This window comes from Hevea brasiliensis, chromosome 17 (genome assembly GCF_030052815.1).
Source record: "Hevea brasiliensis isolate MT/VB/25A 57/8 chromosome 17, ASM3005281v1, whole genome shotgun sequence".
NCBI classification, from domain to species: domain Eukaryota; kingdom Viridiplantae; phylum Streptophyta; class Magnoliopsida; order Malpighiales; family Euphorbiaceae; genus Hevea; species Hevea brasiliensis.
In genome coordinates, this window is record NC_079509.1 from 1,842,063 (window position 1) to 1,866,601 (window position 24,539).

The window sequence follows — 24,539 nt, forward strand, 5'->3', positions numbered from 1 at the left end:
AAGCAATCGAAAACATTTTAAAAGAACTTAATTGACTAACGAGTATACTCATTCTCAAGAAATTCAAGATTAGAAGACTGTCACTTGTAATGCTTAAGCAAAATGTGTCATATTTTAAACAGCAGAAAATGGTCAAGAAATCGTTGAGATCTGTCCATCAATTTCTAAGAATAAGAACATGGGTTTTATCTCTTTTTCTATATTTCAATTTCTTTACAGAGGTGATAGAAAGGCAAAATATTTCATGACATTTAAGTTAAAAGGATACAACAGAAGAAAGAAAGAAGGGAAAATGCTTATACAGCCAGAGGGTATGCTATCTATGAGAAGAAAATAATGGCTGAAACAATAAACAACCAGCTAAAAGCTCCTGAGAAACTTCCAGGGTCCTGTTCTGGTCCCTATCCTGCAAAAGATGTAGCGCAAGGTCAAAATGGTTTCTTAATTGATGATCTTTATACCTTCAGCACGAAAGAGTTTATACATCTAAGGAAAGTTTTGGTAATAGAGATCAAAGAATCACCTCCAAAAGCCCGCAGACGCACGGAGACTCATATATATGGTCAGAGCAATCCAGATACCAATGAACTTATAGCTGGAGGAGAGAAAAATTAAACATAGGATGCTAATAATGGCCACCAGAACCTGGAGAAGAAGAATGTTAAACCAATTTTCTGAGAATTTAACAAACATGGAATGCTGAAGTATACAGCCAGAAGTTACATGATGTGTTTTTGTTTGTCAGGCAAAGAGGAAAAGAAGGAAAGCTGATTCTTGAACACACAATTTCAATGCCAAATCAAAAAACCATTTTCAGAATTTTTATGAGTGATTACTCATTTGGTTGCAAAATCTCTCATTTTTACTTCTCCATGAAGAAGCCAACCTTTAGCAGGATACATTTCCACTCTCTTTAATCAAAAGCAATTGTTCTGGAAATTGTATCGTATTCAGAGAGTGATTTCAAGAAGGCAAAAAACCGTCATAACTCCATGTTAATTTTACAGAGAAGTCCAAACACTTGCCATGGAGTACGCAGAGTATGCAAAATCAGAAGCTCCAAAGTTGACACCATCAAATACAAATGCTAAGGCGTTGATGGGTTGAGTACCCGCAACAAACTGATATGAAAGGAAAAGAAATGTAAGTTCCTGTATTATCTGGGATATTAAGCGGATAAAAAGGAGTACTTGTTAGATACCGGGATGCCAATACTAATCATGTGGAGAACATTGACATCACTTGTGAATAATCTTGCCCCAAAACTCAATCCTAGTCCGAGTACAACAGCCAGCATCAATCCCAGAAGCAATCCCAACTGCAGTTCACATTAATCACCAACTTTTAGGGAAGTCATATACTTCAGAATTCATTTTCATTTTTCAGGCATTTTTATGTGCACCTGCAATACTCGAGATCCAGTGGCTGTCGCCTTGTCATAGTCCTTTTTGGCAAAGGCACTTGCAAGTATTGCCTAAAATACAAATAGAGTTAGCACAGAAAGAGTAAATTCAGCATAACATTTGGAGAAATTGAAACACCAAAGATAAAATCTGTCCCAGAGTAGTCACATCCACACCACCCAGAAACTGATGACTGTTCTTCACATCTTTCTTTTCTTTTCTTTTCTTTTCTTTTTTTTTTTTGGGCCCCCCTTGTTAATCAAGAGTCAACTACATTCCTAGTTGAGAAGATGAGGATGCAAATACTCATTGCAGTAGTTGCTGCTACTGCTTAATTGGAAACCAACTAACCTGACCGGCAACAGCCAATCCATCTGCGAGAAGAGATGTGGTCAGCCAAACCTGCAAGCAGACCTGAAATGCAGCCATGGATGTTGATCCTTGTCGTGCAGCTAATGACGCAGAAAGAGTAACACAGAATGTTACAGCTATCACCCTCATTAATAGTAGAAAACCTGGAGGTCAAGCGCCAAAAAAAAGAGTTAACTTCTCTCTATCATAAAATCTGATTTTTTTTTAATGCCCAAAACTGTCTTCTCAGGAAAAAAGAACTAGACGTATTTCAAATATTCTGACTTTGGAAATTGAGATGAAGCATTACAACAACTCTCTAGAATTGAAAACATTTTCCCATATAATTATTCTACATGTTTCCAGTTATTGGTTCAACATCAAATCTCTTGTGGAGCTTCTTGATTACCATATGCAGGTAATATTAATTTTAAGCTGTGTACTTCACGGATGATTGTTAGTCATTAGAAGCCAAAAAAGTAACAATATGAAGAGATTGCACATGCAGGGATGAGTTCTCTTCCATTCTTTTTCCATTGGAAGTGTAAATTAGCTTTAATTCTCATTATCAATTTGATGATAATATGCATTGTGACACAGCATGCTGATTTGAGGTACCTCATACCAGATATGAAAAATTAGGAGTACAAATGAACCAAATGAATTGCAGTTTACAAAAGCAGGAGAAGAGGAGGGTGGCAAGTGGGGACCTTACCATTTTTAACAAATTTACCAAATTGCAGATGCCTGACGCTTGGAGGTAAGAGATCAACTTGTTCCATTAATCTCCACAAGAGTATAATTGAAATCAGATATCTGAAATCACCACATATTGAAAGAATAAGAGAGATGAACTAATAAAATATTTCAATTTTTTTGTTCTCTGGACCATGATAAAAGAAAGAAAATGTGCCATTCGACTCTAAAAGGAAATAGACGAATATAACTTACTGGGATATAACATGGGCAATGGCCGCACCACTAACTCCCAGACGGAAAACAAACATGAATATGGGATCTAAAATTATGTTTGTTACATCTCCAGCCACTATAGATTAGAACAGATGTGCACGAGCATTAGAATGATGTGAAATAATCAAATGGATGAAAGAGCCAAAACATTTCATTTTCTAGAATTTTGAAAAATGTCACACTAGTAGAGCCGTCAAAATCCCGTAAGGAATACCAGTGGCATAAAAAGGAGTCTTCGTATCTTTAAATCCACGGAAGACTCCTTGCATGGCCAAGGAAAGGAGAACTGCAGGGGCACCAAGTGACCTTAATGTCAAATATTGCTGTGCAGGGGTTAGCATAGGCGAATTCTGTGGAAACAAAATATCTCATGGTTATCTTCTTAAAGCAATCATTCCTGATAAAAAAATATAACAAGTTAAAACCTCGTCTTGTTTTCAAACAAGAGCACTCACAGAACTGACTCCCATGAAGTTCAACAATGGTTTTGCACCAGATATGAGGAATATAGTTTGGACGAAGCCAAGGATGGCACCAAAAACTAATGCAGATGAGGCTGAGGGGATGTGCCTTCGTTCGTTCCCAGTCTTATTAGAAATTTCAAAGCTGTTAATAAATGATTTTGACTTGAATGCACTTTCACCGGAGTCTGATAGAATATGATGAAACATAAAGAAGATATTAACTTAACAGATTACATATAGATTTTATCAAACTGGGAAAAGAGAGAGAGAGAGAGAGAGAGAGAAGACATTCCAAAGATTTAATAGAAATTTACAGTACTTTGCAAGACCCACTAGACGAGGTCTATCATAAACAGAAAGTGAAAAGGGCGGGACATGGTATTCAGTACCATTTTGCGGTATCAACTCTTTACTTTCACTGTTTACAAGTGAACCTGTTTCCAAGGATTCACTCTCTTGTACTTCAGGGCTCACTTTTCCAATTGCATCTTCTTCAGCGACAAAAGAGGTGGTGACACTGACAAGTGGGAATATTGCAATTCTTGATACTTGATTGAAGAGGGCAATAGAAACTCCAACAGCAGCTAGTTCTACTGGGCCTGAATGAATCATATAAACTAGAGGTAAGTGCCTTTACCATTTCAAATAAATAAGCATTAAAAAAGGGAAGTAACATATAAACCTTCTCCGGGACAATGAAATAGCAATGTATGCTACAACTCAGTAAAGGCAAGAAAAAGAACATGAGGGCATTCTACCATGCAGTTGGTTCGAAATCAGTGATATGTTGAGCTAGTAAGTAAGCAGAGGCAAACAAAAGGGTCAACAGCCATTAAGACTAAATAATATCTGATGAAACATGAGACTGTAATTCTGAGTCACTACAAAACAGTTCATTAGGATTATAACTCCAAGTGACTAGAGCACACTTCATTGAGAAAGAGGGAAAAGAAAAATAAGTTACAAACAGATGCAGGTTCAGAATGAACATAACAGAGAAAAAACAAGGAAAATACCTATTCGGCCTATAAATGCTGTGTCCACCATAGAGGCAATAGGGTCAGCTGTTAAAGCCAGCGCTGCAGGCAATGCTATACGTGCAATTTCTAACCCAAGTTCATCTGGTTTAAGAACATGTCTGCTCATACCGTAAAAGAATCAAATATAAACTCCTAAATGCTTCTTGACATGATAAAGTTGGTTGGATTGACAACATTTAAAATGTAATAAATTCTTTACATAGAATGCAATTCATTGAAACTAATATATACCTGAAATCCTTAAAGAAAATGCATAAAGATGTTCTCTTCTCCATTGATGGATATGGATCATCCTCCTGAGCCATCGATCATTCAAGTGGTGGACAAAGTGGAAGCATCAAATATTAAACTCCAGAACCTGCAACTGATATATATGGATACATGCAAAATAAGAAGTCAGGACCACAAATTGATAATTCAAAATTTGAAATTTCTGTACCCATTGAAACTGGAAAATTAAAGTCAAAGTTGAGAGAAAAAGCAGTGAGACTCACCTTCAATGGAAGACACCGAGAAGTTTCTCTTTGAAGATTATGAACGCAAGATTGGACTTTAACCAGCCCCGAAACCTCAATATTTGAATTTCATTGGCAAAAGCAAAAGAAAATATAGTTCCTTCCAAAAACGCTATTGAAATGCGCTCATTTGTTTAGACCCGAGACATATTCAGCTTTTGAAACCTCAACAAGACTAAATAACACATGAATCCACCTAACTCAAATCCTAGAAAAGAAAATGATGCATTTCTCATTTTCATAAAAAAGTTCAAAGAAAAGGCACTATACATTTCAGGGATTAGTAAAAGACCCACCAAACAGTTAATTAAAAATGCTAAAGTAAAACAAATCTGGTATAGAAAAAAATGTGATCTTGAAAGAATTTCAGCATGGAAACCTGAAGCATATACCCAACAAACCAAAACAAAACAAGGTACCCACCTGACCAAAAAACCAAAATAACAGATATTGAAGAGGGAATCCCTCGTTCTCATCGAAAGCTGAAGTTGTGTGTGTTAATATGCAGTGAACTTAGTTGCATGCTTCTGAAAGAGAGAGAGAGAGAGAGAGGGAGAGAGAGAAATTTGTCTTTGTCCAAATTGGAAGCTTTTAATGGCCACAAGTTGGCATCCAAAGTGTGATTAATATTTAATGGAGTAGCATAATGGAAGGTTCCCTTAATGGTAAGAAGGATTATTCCAATTGAAATTTCAACAATCAATAAAAGCAAAGAATAGAAGGTAATATATCAGTATCAATTCATGAAAACCATTCCTTTCCTTTTCCATTAAAATCTTCAACAGTGCCTTTGCGATGCAATCGTGCACAAAGCCCGCCAAGTATCTCTCGCTGGCTCGCTATCTTAGTTTAACAATTTCAAGAAAAATTTCCAACCAACCACACCCTGAACTTTCAAGGGAGGTGCCAAGTTCCAATGTTTGAAAATTTGAAAGGTTACGAGATTTTTAAAAATTAATATGGCTGTTAAATTCACTAGATATCTTTTAAATTGTGCAAGAAATTTAGTTGATTCAAGAGATTATTAATTATCATCGAGTTAAAAGACGAAAATGTGAATTCTCTAAACTCTGTCACTGTCTGCTTGCATTAATCTCAAGAACTTATCAATGTTTTTAATCAATTAAATTTTCTTTTAAAGCCGTCTAATCTTTGTCGAATCATACAATTTGATGATTAACGATAAGTAAAATGTCCCATTTACAGGGAATATCGAAAATTTTATTCTTTGTTACTTTGTCCAATCAAGAATCACTACGAAAGTGACATATTAAGAATAGAATCAATCATAAATCGATCTAATTAAAACCCTGTTAAATCTTTCCACATCACATTAAAAATTTAAAAAAATAATTAAAAATGATAAAATTATTTAGAATTATTTTGAAATATGAACATATCAAATTAACGGGGAAGAATATGATTTTTTTTAATTGATTTTGATTAATATCTAAATTTGAGACTAAAAAAGAATATTATTTTAAAATGCTTTTTAAAAATAATATGATTTACCTCAACAGACCCTAAAATATTCCTGCTAGTAAGTTAAAAAAATTACATTGATAATATCTATCATACACACACCATTACCATTATATACGTTTACGTTTGGAAATCGCTATAAAAAATACATAAAATAGTATAAAATTATGAATTTGAAAATTTAATCAGATTAATTAGACTATATTAAAAGTTTATTGCATATTATTAAATTTCTATTGTGTGATTTTAATATTTAAAATTTTAAATATATAATATATATTTAATAAAATATTTAATTAAACTAATTTTTTAGATTTAAAATATATATATTGATAAATTTAATTAATGAAATATTTGACTAATTGATTTATAAATATTACAGTCTATTTAAAAATATAAATAATTATCAAATTTTAAATTATTTTCATTCACTGTAAATATCACATAATTATTAAACTGGCGTAGTATATTTACTGCGCAAAATATTATCAAAATATTTTGTATAACGTAATTTAAATATTTTTACCAACATAATTATCTTTATATAAAAAAAATAAGTTAAATTATTAATGTAAATGGTGGAAAGCTCAAGCATGCCACCAGTTCTTAATAATAATTTAAATAGTATTGTAAAACACAATACAACAGAAAAGGGAGGGTATTCAGCCATCTGACTGTGAATCATGTACTATAGGCAGTTGCAAACTTACAACGCCATGTCAAAATTTCAGGTACAAATTCTAATTTCTGCTCTAAACAGACTCTGTGTATATAATCTTTCCATCCAAGTACACTATCAGAAGATTATTTCTTTGACAAAGAATCAGCAACAAAAACTAACAATCTCCCATTTAGACAGAAAAACACAAAGTAAAAAATCCATCCAAGCGCTAACAAAACCAGAGTAATAATAAATTTTGGGTCTGTAAATTTTCCTGGCAACCCCCTTTCCTTACCATAAGCCAATGGCCTTCCACCAAACCCCTCCAACTCCAAGCCAGATAATTATGTTGACAACAGATATGAGAAACCCATAACCCCACCATTTGGCAAGAGGTACGTAGTTGGCACCATAGAAAACAGGTGCAGATCCAATGCCATAGTGTGTAAGGCCACCCATGAGGTTGGAAAGGAATGACAGTACCATGGCTCCAAGATATGGTGGAGTTCCTAGAGCACTGGCAACAGACAAGAAGGCTGTAAACATGGCACCAATATGAGCTGCTCCACTGGCAAAAAAGTAGTGGGAGTAGAAGTAGAGAAGAACCAAAATGCCAAAAGATAGCTGCCATGAAAGACCCAGGCCACCAACAAACTGTGAAAAATAGAAATAGTTTGTCAGTGAAACTGTACCTAATTTCAACGTTACATGGTACATTCATGTTGCATCACGCATGTTACTTTAAAATTCATAATTTGCTTCTGCAGATGCCTAAGATTAAGACATATGATGAATATAACCATTCATGACATAAAGTTTAGAAAATGAAATGCACAATGAGAAACTACTAGTAGAGGAAACACTAACCTTAACTACAGTTTGGCTGAACCAAGAGATTAGACCGTACTTATTGAGATACCCAGCCATGGCAATGAGGGCAGCAAACCATGTGAGGGTATCCCAAGCTACTGCTTCAGCTAAGCACTCCTTCCATGTCACCACACCAGTGATAAGGAGCACAGATAATCCAAGAATAGCAGCAGTAACAGCATCAATGTTCAGCTTTGATCCAAAAATCCAGAGGCCCACCTATTAATCAAGGACCAATGGGAAAAAAATTACCAAATGAAGCATAATGTAAGTTCATAAAAACATTATAGGAACCAAAAAAAAAAAAATTCATGTGCGCATAAACACATAAAATACATCCCACAAATGTTAATAAGTTAGCTCTACAGTATAGCTTCTACAAAAGTGATTGGCATAGAGATAGATAATAATAATTCTAAGTTACAAGCGATTGTGCTTCCCCAGTCACAAACGTTTTCTTGAGAAAGTCCATTTCGAGAAATGAGATTTAGGCACATGGCATATTTTGAAAGTAGTTTATTCCATGAGCATCATTTATTACTGTGTAACAACCACAAGAATATGCATCAACCAAAATGATTTTGGTTCCTACCAATTCATATGCAATCATATTATAATTGACCTAACTCTGAATAAGATAAACAAATTGATTTTGATGAGCATGTCCAGAAAACATCAATTCAAATAACCCCTTAAAACTGAGTGTAGTTTTGGAAATCTTTAAAACTCTATCTATATTCAGAGCTTAGAACATACTAAGATACAAAAACTGCAGAAATCCAAGGGCCTACTGTCAAGCACAGCCTGACTAATCTAACCACAACCGTGTCTTAGCGATCTAAGATTGCCAGTTCTATTTCCAAATAGTTGAAGATAGCTTAAAAATATTGTAAATCACAAAGTAGCCTTTAAGGAATGCACATTAGCAGGAATAGTTCAATGTTACATATATTCCATTCCATCATCAATATCCCTCTTTAAGTATTTAAGAAAACACCATTCTCTGAGCGTTCTAGCAAGGAACATAGATCCAAAATATTCAGTTCTGCAAAACATTCTTCTGACAAACACGCATTTAAGATCCACATTACATTGAATCCTTCTGCACAGAATTTAAACAGTAGTAAACCATGGCTCAGACACTTCATCATTTCAGAAGTTGAAAACAGAATTTTATTTAACATATGATTTTTTTTAATAGCAAAATGTTTATAAGCGAAAATAGCCCAGCAGTAAACAAAAGAAATCCGCAAAAAACACCAAATAGAGTTCAAAAAATCTATAAATAAAGAAAGGGTGAAAAGATAACATTGAGTGAAAATGGAAAACATAAGCTGATGACGGCCTATTGCCTAGAACAGATATTCTACCAGTTACATCACTTTATTTAAACCAATAACAAAAAGTAAAATTCAAATGACAGAAAAGAAAAGGTTAATTTGAAGATAAATTTAAAACAGACACTAAAAAGGCAGTAAAGTATACCGTAAGAAGCAGACTGCCAGCCATAATAATCTCATTCTTGGTCATTGGGCCCATCTTCTCCAACCTCTCCCTAGCCAACTTAGGCGCATCTGGGCTGCTCTTCACCGTGGGCGGATAAATTATATACAAAAGCAAAGGCACAACAATTAAAGATATCAATCCAGGCACAATCGCCGCCTTAGCCCAGTCAGTCCACCCAATCGTCTGCTTAATCGTATTGAATGTCAAATTGGCACTCAAAGGATTGGCAGCCATGGCAGTCAAGAACATGGAAGAAGAAATCGCTGATGTTTGGAAACAAGTTAACATTAACCAGGAGCCAAGCTTATTCTCAGTACCATCACCAACATTGCTACCACAAGCAACGCACAAAGATTTCACCAATGGTAAAAAGATTCCCCCCGCTCTAGCAGAAACCGAAGGAATTGCAGGCGCCAATAGAGCTTCACTAAACACGAGACTGTAACCTAAACCTAACGAAGAAGATCCAAAAAACGATACGAATTGATAAGCTATTCGGTTTCCAAGTCCAGTCTTAATAAATCCTCGAGCGAAAAAGAAAGCAAGAGCGATTAACCACGGAATCGGATCGCCGAAAGCTGAAAATGCGGCGGAAAAAGTCAGGGTTTTGGTGAGTACTGAAGCACCTAGGCCCATCAAGGCGACGGCGCCGAGAGGCAAAGGTTGCGTGATGATGCCCACAATAGTGGCGAGAAAAATAGCGAGTAGCTGCCAAGCAGGTCGCGAGACTCCAGATGGAACAGGAACGAACCAGAGAATGACACCTGTAGCTATTGACGCAAGTAATGGCTTGATAGCCGCGCCATGCCATGGCTGCGCAGAAGAAGTAGAAGAGGCAGGTGATGCTGCTGCGGCGGAAGCCTTGACCGTTAAGTTAAAGTTTTTCCGTTTCTGAAAGATCGCGGTGGCAGTGGCCGCATTGGATTTGGAGAATTTCGGAAGGAAAGAGGTGGGAGGAAATCTGGTATTAGCAGTGAGTTTAGGGAGGGAAGGAACGCGAGTTGGAGTGGATGTGCGGTGGAAGAAAGAGCGGGACTTGAGAGAAGGAAGAGAATTGAAGGCGAGAGAGTAGGAAGAAGACGATGTGAGAGCTAGTGACGCCATTTGGTGGTGTGCTCTCTGTTTCAGTGTTCCTGCTGTGAAGGCATCAGAAGATAGGAAGGAAAGAAAAGGAGAGAAAGGTAAGGGAAAAAAAAACGAAAAGGATGGTGAGTCATTATATGAGAAATGGAGAGGGGCTGATTTGGGCCGCTAGATTTGGATCGGAGGGTAAAACTGGAGTTGGAAATATACGGCCACCCTTGCTTCGTTAAAGTCGCCCTTGAGGTGGAAACGTCCGTCCAAAGATCCTCTGGTCACGGGCCCACTTGGACCCATCCATTGCTTGAGCCGGGACAAACAGATGGATTAGTCCACGTGGCAAGTGGTCAAGTGAGGAACATACCCAAGCGCACCCTAGCTTTTTGGTGACGTGGAACTGACTGTGAAGTTAACGTGGCACCTTTTCATTGGAGATATATCAGAAAAAATTTGGCTGTAGGGTGGCGACCACAACTGGCCAAAAAAAGTTTGAAGACTTAATGGCCAGTGTGTTCACAGAAGTGAAATGACGAGAGTGACCCTGGGACAACAGGCGCCAGATAAATGCGCATGGAGGAACGCTGGAGCGCTGATCTGCAGCTGCGGGTGACAAGTATAGCTTCAGTATTGAAGATTTTAGAAAGTGAGGTGGGGAGTGAGCGTGCTAAGATCACGTCACGTGAGCAATCTAGTGAGCTGCGTTCCAAGCGCCACCGGTATCCGAAAGTCTGACCTTCTAAAATGAGAAATAGAAAACCATTATAAGGCCGCCCAGAGCATACCGTCGACTGGCTTTTCCATCAAATCACGGGTGCAACAGCAAGCAAATAAAAAATTCCATGTGCTTGAAAAAATTTACCTTCTGATTTATTTATTTTATTTTATTATGGCTGGATAATTTTCACTTCAATGGGTGGAGCTGGCCATGGACCGAATTAAAATTAATTAAATCAAAATCAAATCGGTTTAAATAGAACTGAAATCAGCTAATCTGTAATTAATTTAAATTGTAACAGAATTAGACTGAAAATAGGTAGGTTGATTTCTTCAGTGTAACATCAAACGTCGCTTTGGCCGAGTGGTTAAGGCGTGTGCCTGCTAAGTACATGGGGTTTCCCCGCGAGAGTTCGAATCTCTCAGGCGACGTTAGTGTCTTCCATTTTCTAAAATTTAAACCATTTTAAAACGAAATGACAATAACACCCTCTAAAGTAACACAAATGCCATACCAATTTATTTGTGCCAGCCCATTACTTTTGGCCCAGTTGGTTCTGTCTGCATCTGCCCAGGTCCATTAATGGTTGTGTCGGCCTAAATTTCTCTTCATCCCATTTTATGAGTTCTTCTTGCTTGCTTCTCACTACCGTCTAGTTTTTAAGCATCGAAATTAAGTCTTTTTGCAGATTAATTAATCTTGCTTTATATTCACTTCTCATATATATTTTATTTCAGTCACCTTGGTTATACTTCTCTCTTCATTATTTGACTTTAAATGATAACCATGCATTTCTATCGAAGGTAGAGTTATAATTACACCACTTTACGAGTAACAATTTTTTTTTTTTTTTTAAATTTCCTTTTGAAGAAGGTTCAAAGCTGATTGCACTAGGTTAAGCATTGACAATCGTTGCAACTGACAACAAAATCTGGCCAATTGAGAGACAGGAAAGAAAACAACAATAAAAGAATATTATAATGTCATTTCCAGCTTAGCTTTTAGTTGAAGCTCTCGATAAAAATTGGATGATATCAAATTAAAATTGAATAATTTTTGTGATATAAATTTAAGTTGATAGATGACAATAAGTGAAATTAGATAATTTTTTATAATAACTAAAATTATATATGCCGATCAATCAATCTTCACGGCAGTTCTTTTTTTTTTTTTTTTTTTTTTTTGTCATGGCTATCGATTCATACTCATCGATCTTTCACTATATTGGGCATTTGAATGCTCGAAATTGACACATAGCAAGGCACATCGAACAACAATAATTTCTTGGATCATCAATATAAATATAATGACCTTTTATTCTTTGAACATTCCAGGGCCCAGTTTCTTCTTCTACATATGTATATACCGCACCTAAATTATACACAAAACATGATATGTGAGGGTTTGAGGGACCAACGTAACTAGGATATTTTTAGTATAGTTTTTCAGAAAGGCTACACAAGGTCGTTTATGTATAGTAGGAAAAGAAGGGAATGAATTGGAAAATTGAAGGAAGAAAATTTATGAGGAAAACCCCATTTATTCAACTCGAAAAATCAAGAAAAGGAAAGGAGGAAACTTCTTTCATCAACTCTTCCAAGTCCCACTCCCCCACTTTTAGATCTTCTTCTTGCCATAAGTTCCCAATCCCAGCAGCCATATTCGCTTCCTGATTATTGTTATTGCAGCTGCTGTTAATTCTATTCACATTGCTATACATGTACTTATTGGTGTTGTTACCATATATTGCTTTATCTTCAGTTTTAGCATTTTCCTTGGTGCTTCCTCGATTCCCACATAAATCATCATCACTAGTATTTACTATCTGAGTCATGCATGGGGATGCATCATTATTGAAGTATACACTTGCACCGTACATACTTAGGCCATGATCGAAGGTAGGTAACGAGTCCATCATTTGATTCAGAAACATAGCTTGCATGGATGTGTTTGATGATGATGAAGATGATAATGACGGGTCTATGTACCCCATGCCTTGTTCTTGCATGGAGATGAACCCTCCTCCTATTGCTGCTGCTGCTGCTACTTCTTTGCTTGGCTCTGAGGAAGAATCACTAGTGTTTGGTGAGGCTATGGAGGACATATTCTTCAGTCTTTTCTTTATCGTTGAATTCCAAAAATTCTTGATTTCATTGTCTGTGCGTCCAGGCAAGCGAGCCGCTATTTGTGACCATCTTTGATATACAAACGCAAGAAAATTAATTAAGTTTAATGAAATCATTGCATGTACATTATTTTCATAAAAATAAAAATTCAGATATACATGAACGGAGAAAGTCTACGGGCCAAAGTAATTAATGCTCAGAAATTTACTAAAAAAAAAGGCAATTAAATTAGGCAAGGCATGGAAGGTACCTGTTGCCAAGAATGGAATGCAAATAAATGATGAGCTCTTCTTCCTGGGGTGAAAATGCACCTCTCTTGAGGTCAGGCCTTAAGTAATTGATCCAGCGAAGACGACAACTCTTGCCACACCTCTGCAAGCCAGCATTTCTTGCCACATCACTCCAACAACCCTGTCCATTGTTTAGCATGTAGTTCATAAGCTTGTCATCTTCCACTGGTGACCATAATCCCTTTCTAAGCTTGTTATTATTGTTGTTGTAGTTCCCACAGGCATCTGGCTTCCTCATTTTGAGAGCCTTTGGATCCTACCCTCTGAAAGGTATCTATCTCTCTCCAACTGGTTTGATGTAGATTAGTTAAGACTTTATAGAATGGCGGAGCTTGAAAGAGAGAAAGAGAGATGGGACGCTTCATAGAGTGGGAATGATGATCATGATGGCTGTGGGGTTTGCTTAGAATATAGGGAAGAGAGAGAGAGAGAGAGAGAGAGAGAGAGAGAGAGAGAGAGGTTGGTTGATGGGTCTGAGTAGAAAACGGAATGGAGAGGGACCTGAGGGAAATGAGAGAGAGAGGTGGTCGTCTTGTCTTTGACTCCATGATCTTGTCTTTTTTCTATTATATATTTCTTCACTCACAAGGTAATCATCAATACATATTTTCTGTATCGATCATTCATAAAGAAACTGAATACACAAACTAATTAATTACACACACAAAAGGAAAGTAGAAAGAAAATGAGAAGGGATTGTTTCATTACCAAGCTAGGATATTTGCTTCCACTTCACATAATCCCACACGTGCATTTGAAGATATATATTGATGAATAAGATAATGAAGAATACTCCTTGTAAAAAAAAAAAAAAAAAGCATGGAAATTGTTTATTGGTCTTCTTTATCAAGGATCTTCATTGGTGATTTGGCTTTAGACGCAGAGCTAGAGAGCACAAAAGAGTAGAAATGACTCCACATGTGGAAAATATATAAACCTTATTAATAAGAAAGGCTAAAAATCAGAAATTGAAGAACTCATCCGTCACCATCCAAATGAAAGTTAAATGCCATTACTGCATTATGTATCCTCTGGGAAGCCCTAAAAAATCATTGTTTTGTTTTCAATTACAGAATATCAACTAAGTCGATCATCAGAACATGCCCTTCTTTTAGCTTGAATTCCTGTTATGAAATATTTTTATCAAGAACAAGCAAAATGGATCTTTTGCAAAGAGAAGGAAATGGTAATGAACCACTGGGTTTAATTAATTTACACATGTTTCACAAACCATGCATTGTTCATTTACTACAGTAGAATGAATTGTAATTCAAGCAAATGAGATTCATTTGGCTTGAATTTTCACCTTTCCAATTGACATATTTTGTCTAGACATAGCAAAAGATGAAAAGAAATTAAGAAAAGGTGAAACAGACGATTGACTTTTTTACCATTTCAAATTAAAAATGCATATACTTTGCTTCTAGTTAGAAAACTACTCTAGTATGCAGGGTTATGCTTGGCGTCCTTGGCAGGCAGTGAAGCAGAAAATTTTGGCATGGTTTCTACTGTATTTGGAAAATCATCTTCTAGAATGCCGGAAAGCAAAATTCTTAGAATTTTTCTCATCTGCCGAACAGTACCCCCTCACATATTAGTTCTTTGATGATGGGACAATAGAGCGTTTCTTCATCTAATGAAAATCTGACAAGTTCTCAATCCAAAAAGGAGAATACAGTTCTGATTTTCTAGAATGTACCAACTTAATCAATTACAGCAAATCATTTCTCTTCTGCAGATAACATAACCTATAGCAGTGTAAGTGGTAATGAGGAAATCCAAAGTGTACACCTCTCAACTCTGTATTGGCTAGATGCAAAAGCCACATCATATTGTGCATTATTGGTGTCCACCACATGGGATGGTCTAAATTCAGACATGTTCACATCAACTATCCCTAACCAGCAAATAGAAAAAGCTGTTTCTGCTATTATCCTGTTACGATCTAGGTAACTTGTGTCTCACAGTATGAAATTTTAAAATTTTAATATGGGGTATATATGAACTTGGATTATCCAAACTCAACAGTTAGATTTTGGAGTGTAGTTCTCCTAGATTCATATCAACGGTATTAGAGCCGTCCACTATGTCTCTTAGTTGCAATTGTGCACCAGAATAATAATATTTGGGCTAAATTAAGCTAGTATAAAGCCTAGCTACATGAGCGCTGAGACTGTAGAGTAACTTGTATAAGTAGCTTATATCTCACATTGATATTTTTTTAATGGTTCACATATGGATTTAGATTCTCCAGCCTCAATAACCAGCCTTTTTTTGGAATGCGGCTGTAACAAGGTGATATCAGATACTGTACTATATATGTTCATGCAAAATATTTTGTGCGTCATTGTTCATTTTTTATTATTTCACAGCTCCTCTCTCTAGATGCCAAAAAGTTTAAAGAAGGGTCAAAAAGCTTTTAAGGCAGTATTCAAAAGGAAAAGGAGCTGGCAATATGATATATTGGAAATCCCCATTGGGCCCAAAAATCTTGTACTCCATCAAGCGAGGAAGAAGATGAAAGAGATTCTATCACCAAATTAAGTAGTTATTGAATATACGAGTGTTGGCTATTTTGGATTTGTATTTTGGATGTAGGTTGGAGATCCCAAATATATTACAGTCCTATCAGAATTTTCAATTATATAGTTAGAGAAAATCATAGCAAATTGACTTCAAATGATCTCATCATTAAAGTAATTTTAGTAATAAGCAAGTGCAAAATTGCTTTTTAAGAGAAATTAAGGGCTGTTAACAGTTTGATCATATATTCCAAAATTAAACAGACCATTTCATTGCAGTAGGCATTAGGAAATTTTCTACCATGAATTTTAGTAAAACAAATTATTTTTGTACTGACTCAAGTAAAGCCAAAGCCCAAATGAGGGGAAATGGTGTAGGGAAATATTAGAGAGTACTCCAGAGTTTCTACTTTTTAATGCTTTCTCCATACTGTTCCTCTTGAGTCTTGCCAAACCTTTGTCTCTACCTCTTAAGGTTACTCCAGTAATAAGTAAACATACCGTAGGTTGACAAAACTGGGCCAGTAGGGAAGGCTCTCAAATGCAGAGCCAAAGGGGAGAGACACCCATCAGTATATATGCATCATATATGTCATTAGAATTTAACTCAAGAAAAAAGCCATTGAAAGGCCAGAGACATTGGTAGGGTACATAAAATGAATGTGGAATCTCTGCCCTAAGAGGAAATCCACTTTCAATCTGAATAATGACGATGGAACATCAAGACAAATATGTATCTTTCACAGCATCAACAAGTCGCTGAGAAGCGAATTAAAAGAAAGTCTTACAGCTCCTTTTAGTGGTTTCCACATTATAACTTCCATCAACATGTGGCCAAAGTTTATAGGCATCCCGTCAAAAAATACAGGATCAATCTGCAATAAAGTCAAGATTTAAAGTTATAATTGCTAAGATTATCAGAAAAGAATATATACCATTTCCTGTATGCAATACTAGTAGCAGGTGTTAGAAAAATATGAATTATGTATCATAATATAATAAACGGGAAAGTGATAAAATAAAAAGAAAAATAATTCTTGTTGATGATGCCAAATGACAACTGAGCTCTTTTGAGTCTGAATCAAAATTCAGCTGTAGTTAAAGGGGAGTACTGGAAAAAGAAGGATGGGAAAAAAGGGCATATTGGTAACAGGGAGCCTAATTTTAGTCCAGTTTAACATGGAAGCCTGCCTGTTTGATAATCCACACTTCTAGGCCCGAAATTTTTAACAGTTTTAACCTATATATGGAGGTAGAGGACATGTTTTTTTAAAAAAAATCATTATCAAATTGCAGAGATAAATCTCTATGAACGGACAGTAATGCTGTCAAAGATCCTAATTGCCAAAATATAATAATAACCAATAATCTTGATAATGATGAGTCCAGCTTTTCATTTGCCGGCAGGTCCACTGGGGTAAATTGATGAACAAAAGAGCGATGAAGCAACTTCTGATGGGTATAATGTTTCATTGCTTGAAAAATCCCATTTTTAGAAGGGAAGCTAAGGGAGCTGCCACCAACAACTAGAGATGAGCTGGGTGCTACTTGAAAGTCCAAACAGGAAAACAAGCTCAAATTGAAATAATTAGCAGGTATTGAAAAAAAAAAAATCTTTACAGGTAAAATTCAACAGCCAGAGGAAGGGCAAGGAAAAATCTACTTGCAGCATTTGCAGCTACCCTTAATCAATTTGACCCCTAGTAGCTTATCTTATGAATCCACATGGTTTTTCTTTCTTTTTGTACAATCTGCATATCAGATGGTGAAATCATGATTCACCCCAAAAGCCATGATTTGCAGCCATCACTAGTGCTTGGAAGTTAGAGTTAGCAATTCTTGACTAATGAAACGCACTGCTTTGATACAAACTCAAATTCTCAAGAAACATGTATTCCAGTACCTTCAGAAACATTATCAAAACGATAGCAGCATATGTTCTGCTTCTCTATCAAATTCTCAAGAAACATATATTCCAGTACCTTCAGTATGCATCTCATTTTTGAATGGCAAGTGTAGACATCACGTTAGTGAAGTCTTCAGTTGAAAAAGGAATTTTAACGAATGAACAATATCAGGTTTAAGGGCTCTAAACCCTACAGCCTGCCAAGGTTGCTTACAGATAAGACTTTTGAGGAATACGAATGAATATGGCGTTATTTTGGAGAATATAATCGATGTTAGATCAGGTGTACGTATAAGGGTGGCCATATATTGACACGCCCAAGTGAAGATAAATTTATTAATATAATAATATTTTCATATGAAAGAAAATTATAATTTTACATTACCAAATCATGAGTGATGAGTTAATTAGTTACTTTGTTAAGAACAAAAGTGCATTAAATTATCTAGTGGATCAAGCATCTCAGGGTAAGTTAAAGACGTTTATTAGAGTTCTTCCAAAAAAACAAAAAAGTTTATTAAAGAAATTCCTGATTGCCCGCAGTGGTTGATGGGCTATCATGGGGTGTTTTGCTTCATGTTTACAGGATTCATTGGCAAAAAAATTATTTGAGAAAATTAGACAGGCCTTGTAAAGAGCAGTTGATCGAGCACATAATATAGAGGGAGATGATGCTTAGAAAATTTGTGTTCAAAGATGGCTGGTCATTGATGTATCGAGCTTAGAAAATTATATTTCCAAATTTAAAAGCGATATAAATTATTGTACAGAAGCATAACTTAACGGCAAAATATATAAAATTTAAAATCTCTCATTCAAAATTGCCTTAGCAGACAAAGAAAATAAACAAATAATTCACTGCCACAAACACGGCAGCAAAGTGAATAAATGGTATGGCATCTAAGCAGCAAATACAATCCATGGTTCAATACAACTCCGCAAAATATAATCAGGCCTTCCCCTGCAAGATGGATAAAAAAAAAAGGGGATTAGCAACTTTTTCACTTGGATTTCACTGCAGTTGCTCTCCTCATTTGACATTTAAATAAAGAAGCTAATTGATTTAAATAAAATCAAATAAACCATAAATTTGTATACATTTTGGTATAAAAAATTGTTAAAGACACTGGACACATGAGGAGAAAAGAACCATGGAGCATGTAACTGACTGGAAAATTATCTGGACACACGAAAACGCATCTCAATTCATAAATTTTTAAATCAATACACCCATAACCCAGAGAAAACATCGCCACGGAAAGAGAAACCGCAAGCATAAAAAAAAAATGAACACAATACAAGCAGGGGGGAAAAATCAAGTGCTAAATATGTGGCGAACCAACCTTGAATGATCAGCGTCTTTGGGTTTTTCCAATGGAACGTTTCCCGGAAAACAAGTGCTTAGGTTTGAGAGTAGGAATAACTCTATCTGCCTCTCCACGACGAGCATCCTTATTCCTCTTTTTAACAGATTTCTTAGCAAGCTTGAGGGCTTTCACCTTCTGAGCAGAATCCTTGAAGCCCTCTCCAGGGGCAACCTCACTTGGAGGCCGTGACTTCGATCTTGACCGAGATCTGGATCTCATTCGCAGCTTCTTATTTTGTTGGTCAACATCCATATCCATAGCATCACCAGCATCATTATCTCCTCTGTCAAGTGACCTCTCTCTTTTGCGGCCCCTCCTAGAGAGTGACCTGCTGCGGGCACGATTAATTGCCAGAGAAGGATCCAGCCCCAAAGCTGAAAGCTGTCTGCCCATTCTCTCTGTTGTGAACTTCCTGTCCTTATCAAATTTTCTAGGTACGATAGATCGACTCTCTGCAGTGCTCTTCTTCATCCTATGCTCTTGAATGAGTAAGCTTTTCTTTTTCCTGATCTCAGCCAAAGCTGCTTGCTCTTTTGGTGTCAATTCCTCACCATCCATCTCAAAATCCTCATTTTCCTCGTCCTCTAGCCGAGCACCTTCTTCCCGTTCTAACTCCTCAAGTTTCTGTAAGATATCAGGATCAATAAAATCATAAATATTGTGACCATCCAGAATTTCTGGCAATACATCTTCTTTCCATTCCTCATTCGCTAAGATGTAATGCTTCCTCAAACTTGCAGAGTATACACCTGCGCCACCATTTTCATCTTCCAAATCCTTTTCAGTTTTTCTCTTCTCCTTCTCTGCTGCCTGCTTTGCTTTAGCTTCCAAAACAGCCTGAGGTATACAAGGTGGCCTTTCTTTCTGGTCACGTGGCTTTGGTATTGCAACATGGAACCGATTCAAGCAGTCATTTATCTTTTTAGATTTCATCTTCAGTTCCACTCGCTGATCCAGTAACCTCTCACAAGCTGCATTCTTCACAGCAATCACCCCCTCCTCAGTCAAAGTGCTCATTGTCAAAAGCACACCCTCATCGTTTGTAGGTTCACCACCTTGACCAATCACAGTTTTCACAGCTTCTGCTTTCATCTCCATGATCAATTTCATGTCTTCCTCCGATATCCCTTCGAGTGGCTGCAAATCAGTCTTGTTGCAGACAATGATCAAAGGTTTATTCATAAAGAGAGACTTGATACTATGGAATAGAGCAGCTTGTTGAGCAATGCTATAGCCACATGACCCTGAGATGTCCAAGAAGAACAGCACAGCAGCTCGTAGATGTGCCAGAGCTGTGATACTACACATCTCAATGATATTACGATCTTCAAAAGGTCGGTCCAGAATCCCTGGTGTATCAATGACTTGGTACCTCAAGTACTTATAGTCTGTATGACCCACAAAGAGTGACTTAGTGGTGAAAGCATAAGGCTGGACATCCACATCAGCCCTAGTGATCTTGTTAATGAAAGAGCTCTTGCCTACATTAGGATACCCACAAATCAAGATAGTTCGAGTATTGGGATCAATTGAAGGTAGCCTTGCCATATGTTGTCTTATTTGCTCCAGATAAGCTAAACTAGGGCCAATCCTCTTAATCACAGTACACATGCGACCGAGTGCAGCAACTTTCAGAGATTTGCACCGATATAGTGAGTCACCATACTTCAGCAATTTCACATAATCCTTGGATATCTTGCTAATGAGATTCCTGGCAGTGTTTACCTGACCAAGGGCAAGCTTGTAATGGTCCTTGTTGTAAAGGACATGAAGAAGGTCACCGTAGAAAGGGTGGATGTCATCCAGCCGAGGAAACTCCTCAATAATTGTAGATAACTTCTCATGAAAATTTTGCTGAGTGTACTTGACTTTGCGCATGTAAAACTGACGCAGACGAGAAATGGCATATCCCTTGTGGACAACTGTTGGTGTTTGCCTTTGTGTTCGAGAGAGGATAATGTCAATGAAGTCCTTCCCACTTGGGACTACAGTGATCTTCTTAAAATTATATTGAACCATCTTATTTAGTTTATTCTACAATGCAAATATAGATTGGGTTAACATGGTATTTACAGATATATTTGGCAAAAAATTATCCAGTGAACCCAGACTCAGCATAGCACCGCATAAAATGCACAACAAAACATGATTACTTCATACTGGGAAAAAAAAGGAGCAAAAGTTCAATTCTTGACTACAATCCTAGAGAAACTGTTCACAACTGCACAACACATATAGATTATTATTTCGTCCAAGCAGTGTTCAGAAAACATCGACTAACAGATGGCAAATTGATTTGAAAGATATCCATTGCTTAAATTGCAACAAACAATGAATGCAATGGCCTATAATATAAATCCATAGATTTCTCAATATTATTCTTTTCCTTGACCGAGCTATTTAGAGAGAAAGAACATGTCATAAAAAACTTAACCGATATCCCTGAATGAAAATCATGCAAAATTATTTTAATAAGAAAGCAAATCCAAATCAGGTATAGTTAAAGCGAAAACCTATTAACACAAACAACGTCTAAAGATGAATATACCGACAACCAGTGAGCTGAGCAAACTAAATTTTTAATAGAAATTAAAGCCACTAGCAAAAGTGCAAAGCTTTAACTCTAGACTGTATTAGTAAGGGAACATCAAGAAACAAACTTGCAATTGAAATCAACATACACGAAACACAACTGAAGAAATTAAACCTCTGGGACATTGAAAAGAAAGCTTACCTTTCTTCTGAGGTAGTGTGGCGTCGGGCTTGGCAACGGCCCTGTCTAGGGTTTAAGGAAAAGAAAGAAGACAGACATAGGCGGTTTATGTAGGGGTTGTCAATTGTTTCCGTGGCTAAAGACTAAAATGCCCTTAAATTTTTTTTATCTCAGTTCGTGGGTTGCATACCGTACGCTTATCCAGGGTCGCTTCAGGGGGAAAAGCCATGCTGAGACTTTGAAGGCTATTTCGTTTAATTTATATGTTGATAATTTTACTTATAAATTAAAAATTATAAGTATATTAGTATTTAATTTAATTTATAAATTAAAAAATTATTTAAAATAAATTAAAATTTACTAATAAAATATTTTTTATTTGTAATTTATTTATTTTAAAATTATATTTTAATTAAATAAAAAATTATGTTATTTTAATAATTTTTTAAAATATTTAATATATTATTTTTTATAATTTTATTAATTAAATTATTTTAAATATCTTTTAATTAAATATTAAAATTAATTATTCAAAAATTATTTTAAATAATTTTATTAAATAATTAATTAATTATTTTTAAATTAATTTATAAATTAAAAAAATGAAAAGTTAAAAAATTATGTGGCCAAGTCCGGTAGTGGTCTCTCTGAAACCCCTTCTCCCCTCCTCCTTCCCTCCAAAATCCCTCCTTCACTCACCAATCCCCAAACGTGTCTCTCTCGTCTTCCTCCACATCGCCGGCACGATCTTCTACCTTACGGGCTTCTAATCTGCTCAACAATGCCGGTATTGAGGCCTATTATTCCTTTTGCTGCATGCCCGATAGGCGTCTTTGGGTAGCTGTTCTTCTCATCGGTGGCGTTGATAGTAGTGTCGCCCTCCGCCTCTGGCATGCCGCTGGCCACCAGTGCACTGCCTTCTACCTCAAAATCTGGTTCCAAGTACTGTCTCTCTCCCTGTATTTTTGCTATCTTTGAAATTCCGGCTCTTTGCCTAAGAAAATAAAGCCCAGCCATGGCCCAGGGGAACAAGATTTGAAGTATGCCAGTGCTGTTTGTGATCAGGTTATTTTCTTTTCTTGTTGGCCATTTTTTTTTGTTCCATTTGCTTATTTATCTTATTCAATTAGCATGATTGGCTTCCACCTAGATGTAAATGGATTTTCACTTATTTTAAAAGGGAATTGTTTTGTGGTTTTTAGGCTATGCAGAATAGAGATCTTCTAACTGAAATTAAATGTAATTTGGTTTTCAGGCTGATGTACTATTGGAAGTTGTTCATTTGACTGATGAATATTGGGAAAATGAGGTATGTTCTTTGCGTTTCTCCTTGTTCTATCATATTTCCTTAATCATATCTCTATATATAGCCAACCAAGAGTGTACTTATATCATCCATAGATCCCCCAATTCTTTGTTCTGGGTTGGGGGTGACCATTTAGCTGTACCCCGTGCAATTTGAAATCTCTTATATTCCATTATTTGTTTGAGTTCATGTAGTTATAATTTTGTTCATCACCTGCCTTCTTGTTGGGTAAATTGGATGAGTTCATGCAGACGTTTTACAGTCAGTGAAGACACAAAAACCAGTGGTAAGCATTTCAGGTCACTTACATTATTGAGGAGCATAGATGAGGATGTACTTGGGGGAACTAGAAATTTGTCTTTGGAGGAGGGCCAAAAATAAATATTAAGAAGAGCTAAATGAAATCTTGATAAAATATAGAGATTAAAAAAATATTAAATATTAAAAGATTAAAACTAAATAATATAAAAAATATAAATAAAATTTACATGAAAGTGCAGAGGTAAAAAAAAATATTGGAGGAGCAAACAGAAATTCTTTAAAAAATACAGTAAAATTTATTGATAAAATTTTAATTTTAAAAGTTTTGGAGGGGCAAACAGTAATTTTATTAAAAAATATATTAAAATTTTTAAGTGAAATTTTAATTATAAAAATTTTAGGGGGGGCCTTCAACCCTTTAGTAGTTCCACCCCTGGCCGTACTCCCAATCCAGATGTACTTTGCAATACAAGGACTAAGTTTGGTATGTATCAATTGAACTTGAAGGTGGAAATTATCCATTGATGAGTTGACTCCATGTTTTACTCCCTCTTTCAAATTATGTATTTTTTTTGGTTGCATGTGCATTAATGGATCCATCCGCAGTATGGAATTTGATTATGTTGCTTCTGGGCATTATGCCAACGTTATCTACCCATTTGCAGCCTTTTGCCAGGGAAGAACCTGCATTGGCTCTGGTGTGATCTGTAGTCTTTGAATGATCAAGGATTTCATGTATGTGAAAGGGCTCTTGGATTAGCGAGAATGGAAGACAAATTAATGATTGGAAAACCAGTTAAAATAAAAGTTAAACCAGAGATTCCTGCGGGTGGGAAAGATGGTATAGAACTTAATAGACAATTGGCTGATTCCCAGGTTGCTGTCATCAGTTAAAAAAGTTGGACGTGAACATATCAATGAGAAGACATGTCCAGATCCCAGTGAATTGATTGTATCTTTTAATGAAACCCTAGAGCACTAACAAAGAC

At 36.2% G+C, this 24,539-nt stretch overlaps 4 protein-coding genes, 1 long non-coding RNA gene and 1 other non-coding gene across 7 annotated transcripts; 2 read left to right on the forward strand and 4 right to left on the reverse strand.

Moving 5' to 3' along the window:
- Positions 1-129: 129 nt before the first annotated feature.
- On the reverse strand, positions 130-5,573 carry LOC110666701 (protein DETOXIFICATION 42). Of its 2 annotated transcripts, none has more exons than XM_058139573.1 (14): positions 4,725-5,573; positions 4,462-4,594; positions 4,207-4,328; positions 3,520-3,789; positions 3,182-3,375; positions 2,941-3,076; positions 2,706-2,802; positions 2,470-2,570; positions 1,755-1,918; positions 1,403-1,474; positions 1,202-1,318; positions 1,026-1,121; positions 524-645; positions 130-406 (listed from the first exon to the last, which is right to left on the reverse strand). In XM_058139573.1, exons 2-14 carry the CDS (start codon positions 4,533-4,535, stop codon positions 361-363), a joined length of 1,611 nt encoding a protein of 536 aa, XP_057995556.1. In that variant the 5' UTR covers positions 4,536-4,594; positions 4,725-5,573; the 3' UTR covers positions 130-360. The 2 variants fall into 2 exon arrangements, with proteins under 2 accessions (XP_057995556.1, XP_057995555.1); XM_058139572.1 differs by having other exon boundaries at positions 3,580-3,789; positions 4,725-5,568.
- A 1,306-nt stretch (positions 5,574-6,879) lies between these two features.
- On the reverse strand, positions 6,880-10,438 carry LOC110666702 (dicarboxylate transporter 1, chloroplastic). The gene is made up of 3 exons (XM_021827291.2): positions 9,244-10,438; positions 7,756-7,977; positions 6,880-7,542 (listed from the first exon to the last, which is right to left on the reverse strand). Exons 1-3 carry the CDS (start codon positions 10,366-10,368, stop codon positions 7,180-7,182), a joined length of 1,710 nt encoding a protein of 569 aa, XP_021682983.2. The 5' UTR covers positions 10,369-10,438; the 3' UTR covers positions 6,880-7,179.
- A 970-nt stretch (positions 10,439-11,408) lies between these two features.
- Positions 11,409-11,490, forward strand: TRNAS-GCU (transfer RNA serine (anticodon GCU)). The gene has a single exon. It is a non-coding gene; the product is annotated as a tRNA-Ser (tRNA).
- Positions 11,491-12,328: 838 nt separating this feature from the next.
- LOC110666710 (transcription factor MYB46-like) lies at positions 12,329-13,881 on the reverse strand. Its single transcript, XM_021827298.2, has 2 exons — positions 13,436-13,881; positions 12,329-13,254 (listed from the first exon to the last, which is right to left on the reverse strand). The coding sequence occupies exons 1-2, from the start codon at positions 13,711-13,713 to the stop codon at positions 12,603-12,605; spliced, it is 930 nt and encodes a 309-aa protein (XP_021682990.2). The 5' UTR covers positions 13,714-13,881; the 3' UTR covers positions 12,329-12,602.
- Positions 13,882-18,678: 4,797 nt separating this feature from the next.
- LOC110638991 (nucleolar GTP-binding protein 1) lies at positions 18,679-22,159 on the reverse strand. The gene is made up of 3 exons (XM_058139269.1): positions 22,005-22,159; positions 19,247-21,304; positions 18,679-18,864 (listed from the first exon to the last, which is right to left on the reverse strand). The coding sequence occupies exon 2, from the start codon at positions 21,287-21,289 to the stop codon at positions 19,256-19,258; it is 2,034 nt and encodes a 677-aa protein (XP_057995252.1). The 5' UTR covers positions 21,290-21,304; positions 22,005-22,159; the 3' UTR covers positions 18,679-18,864; positions 19,247-19,255.
- A 442-nt stretch (positions 22,160-22,601) lies between these two features.
- LOC110638999 (uncharacterized) lies at positions 22,602-24,260 on the forward strand. Its single transcript, XR_002491825.2, has 3 exons — positions 22,602-23,048; positions 23,239-23,292; positions 24,216-24,260. It is a non-coding gene; the product is annotated as an uncharacterized LOC110638999 (long non-coding RNA).
- The last annotated feature ends 279 nt before the right edge of the window (positions 24,261-24,539 follow it).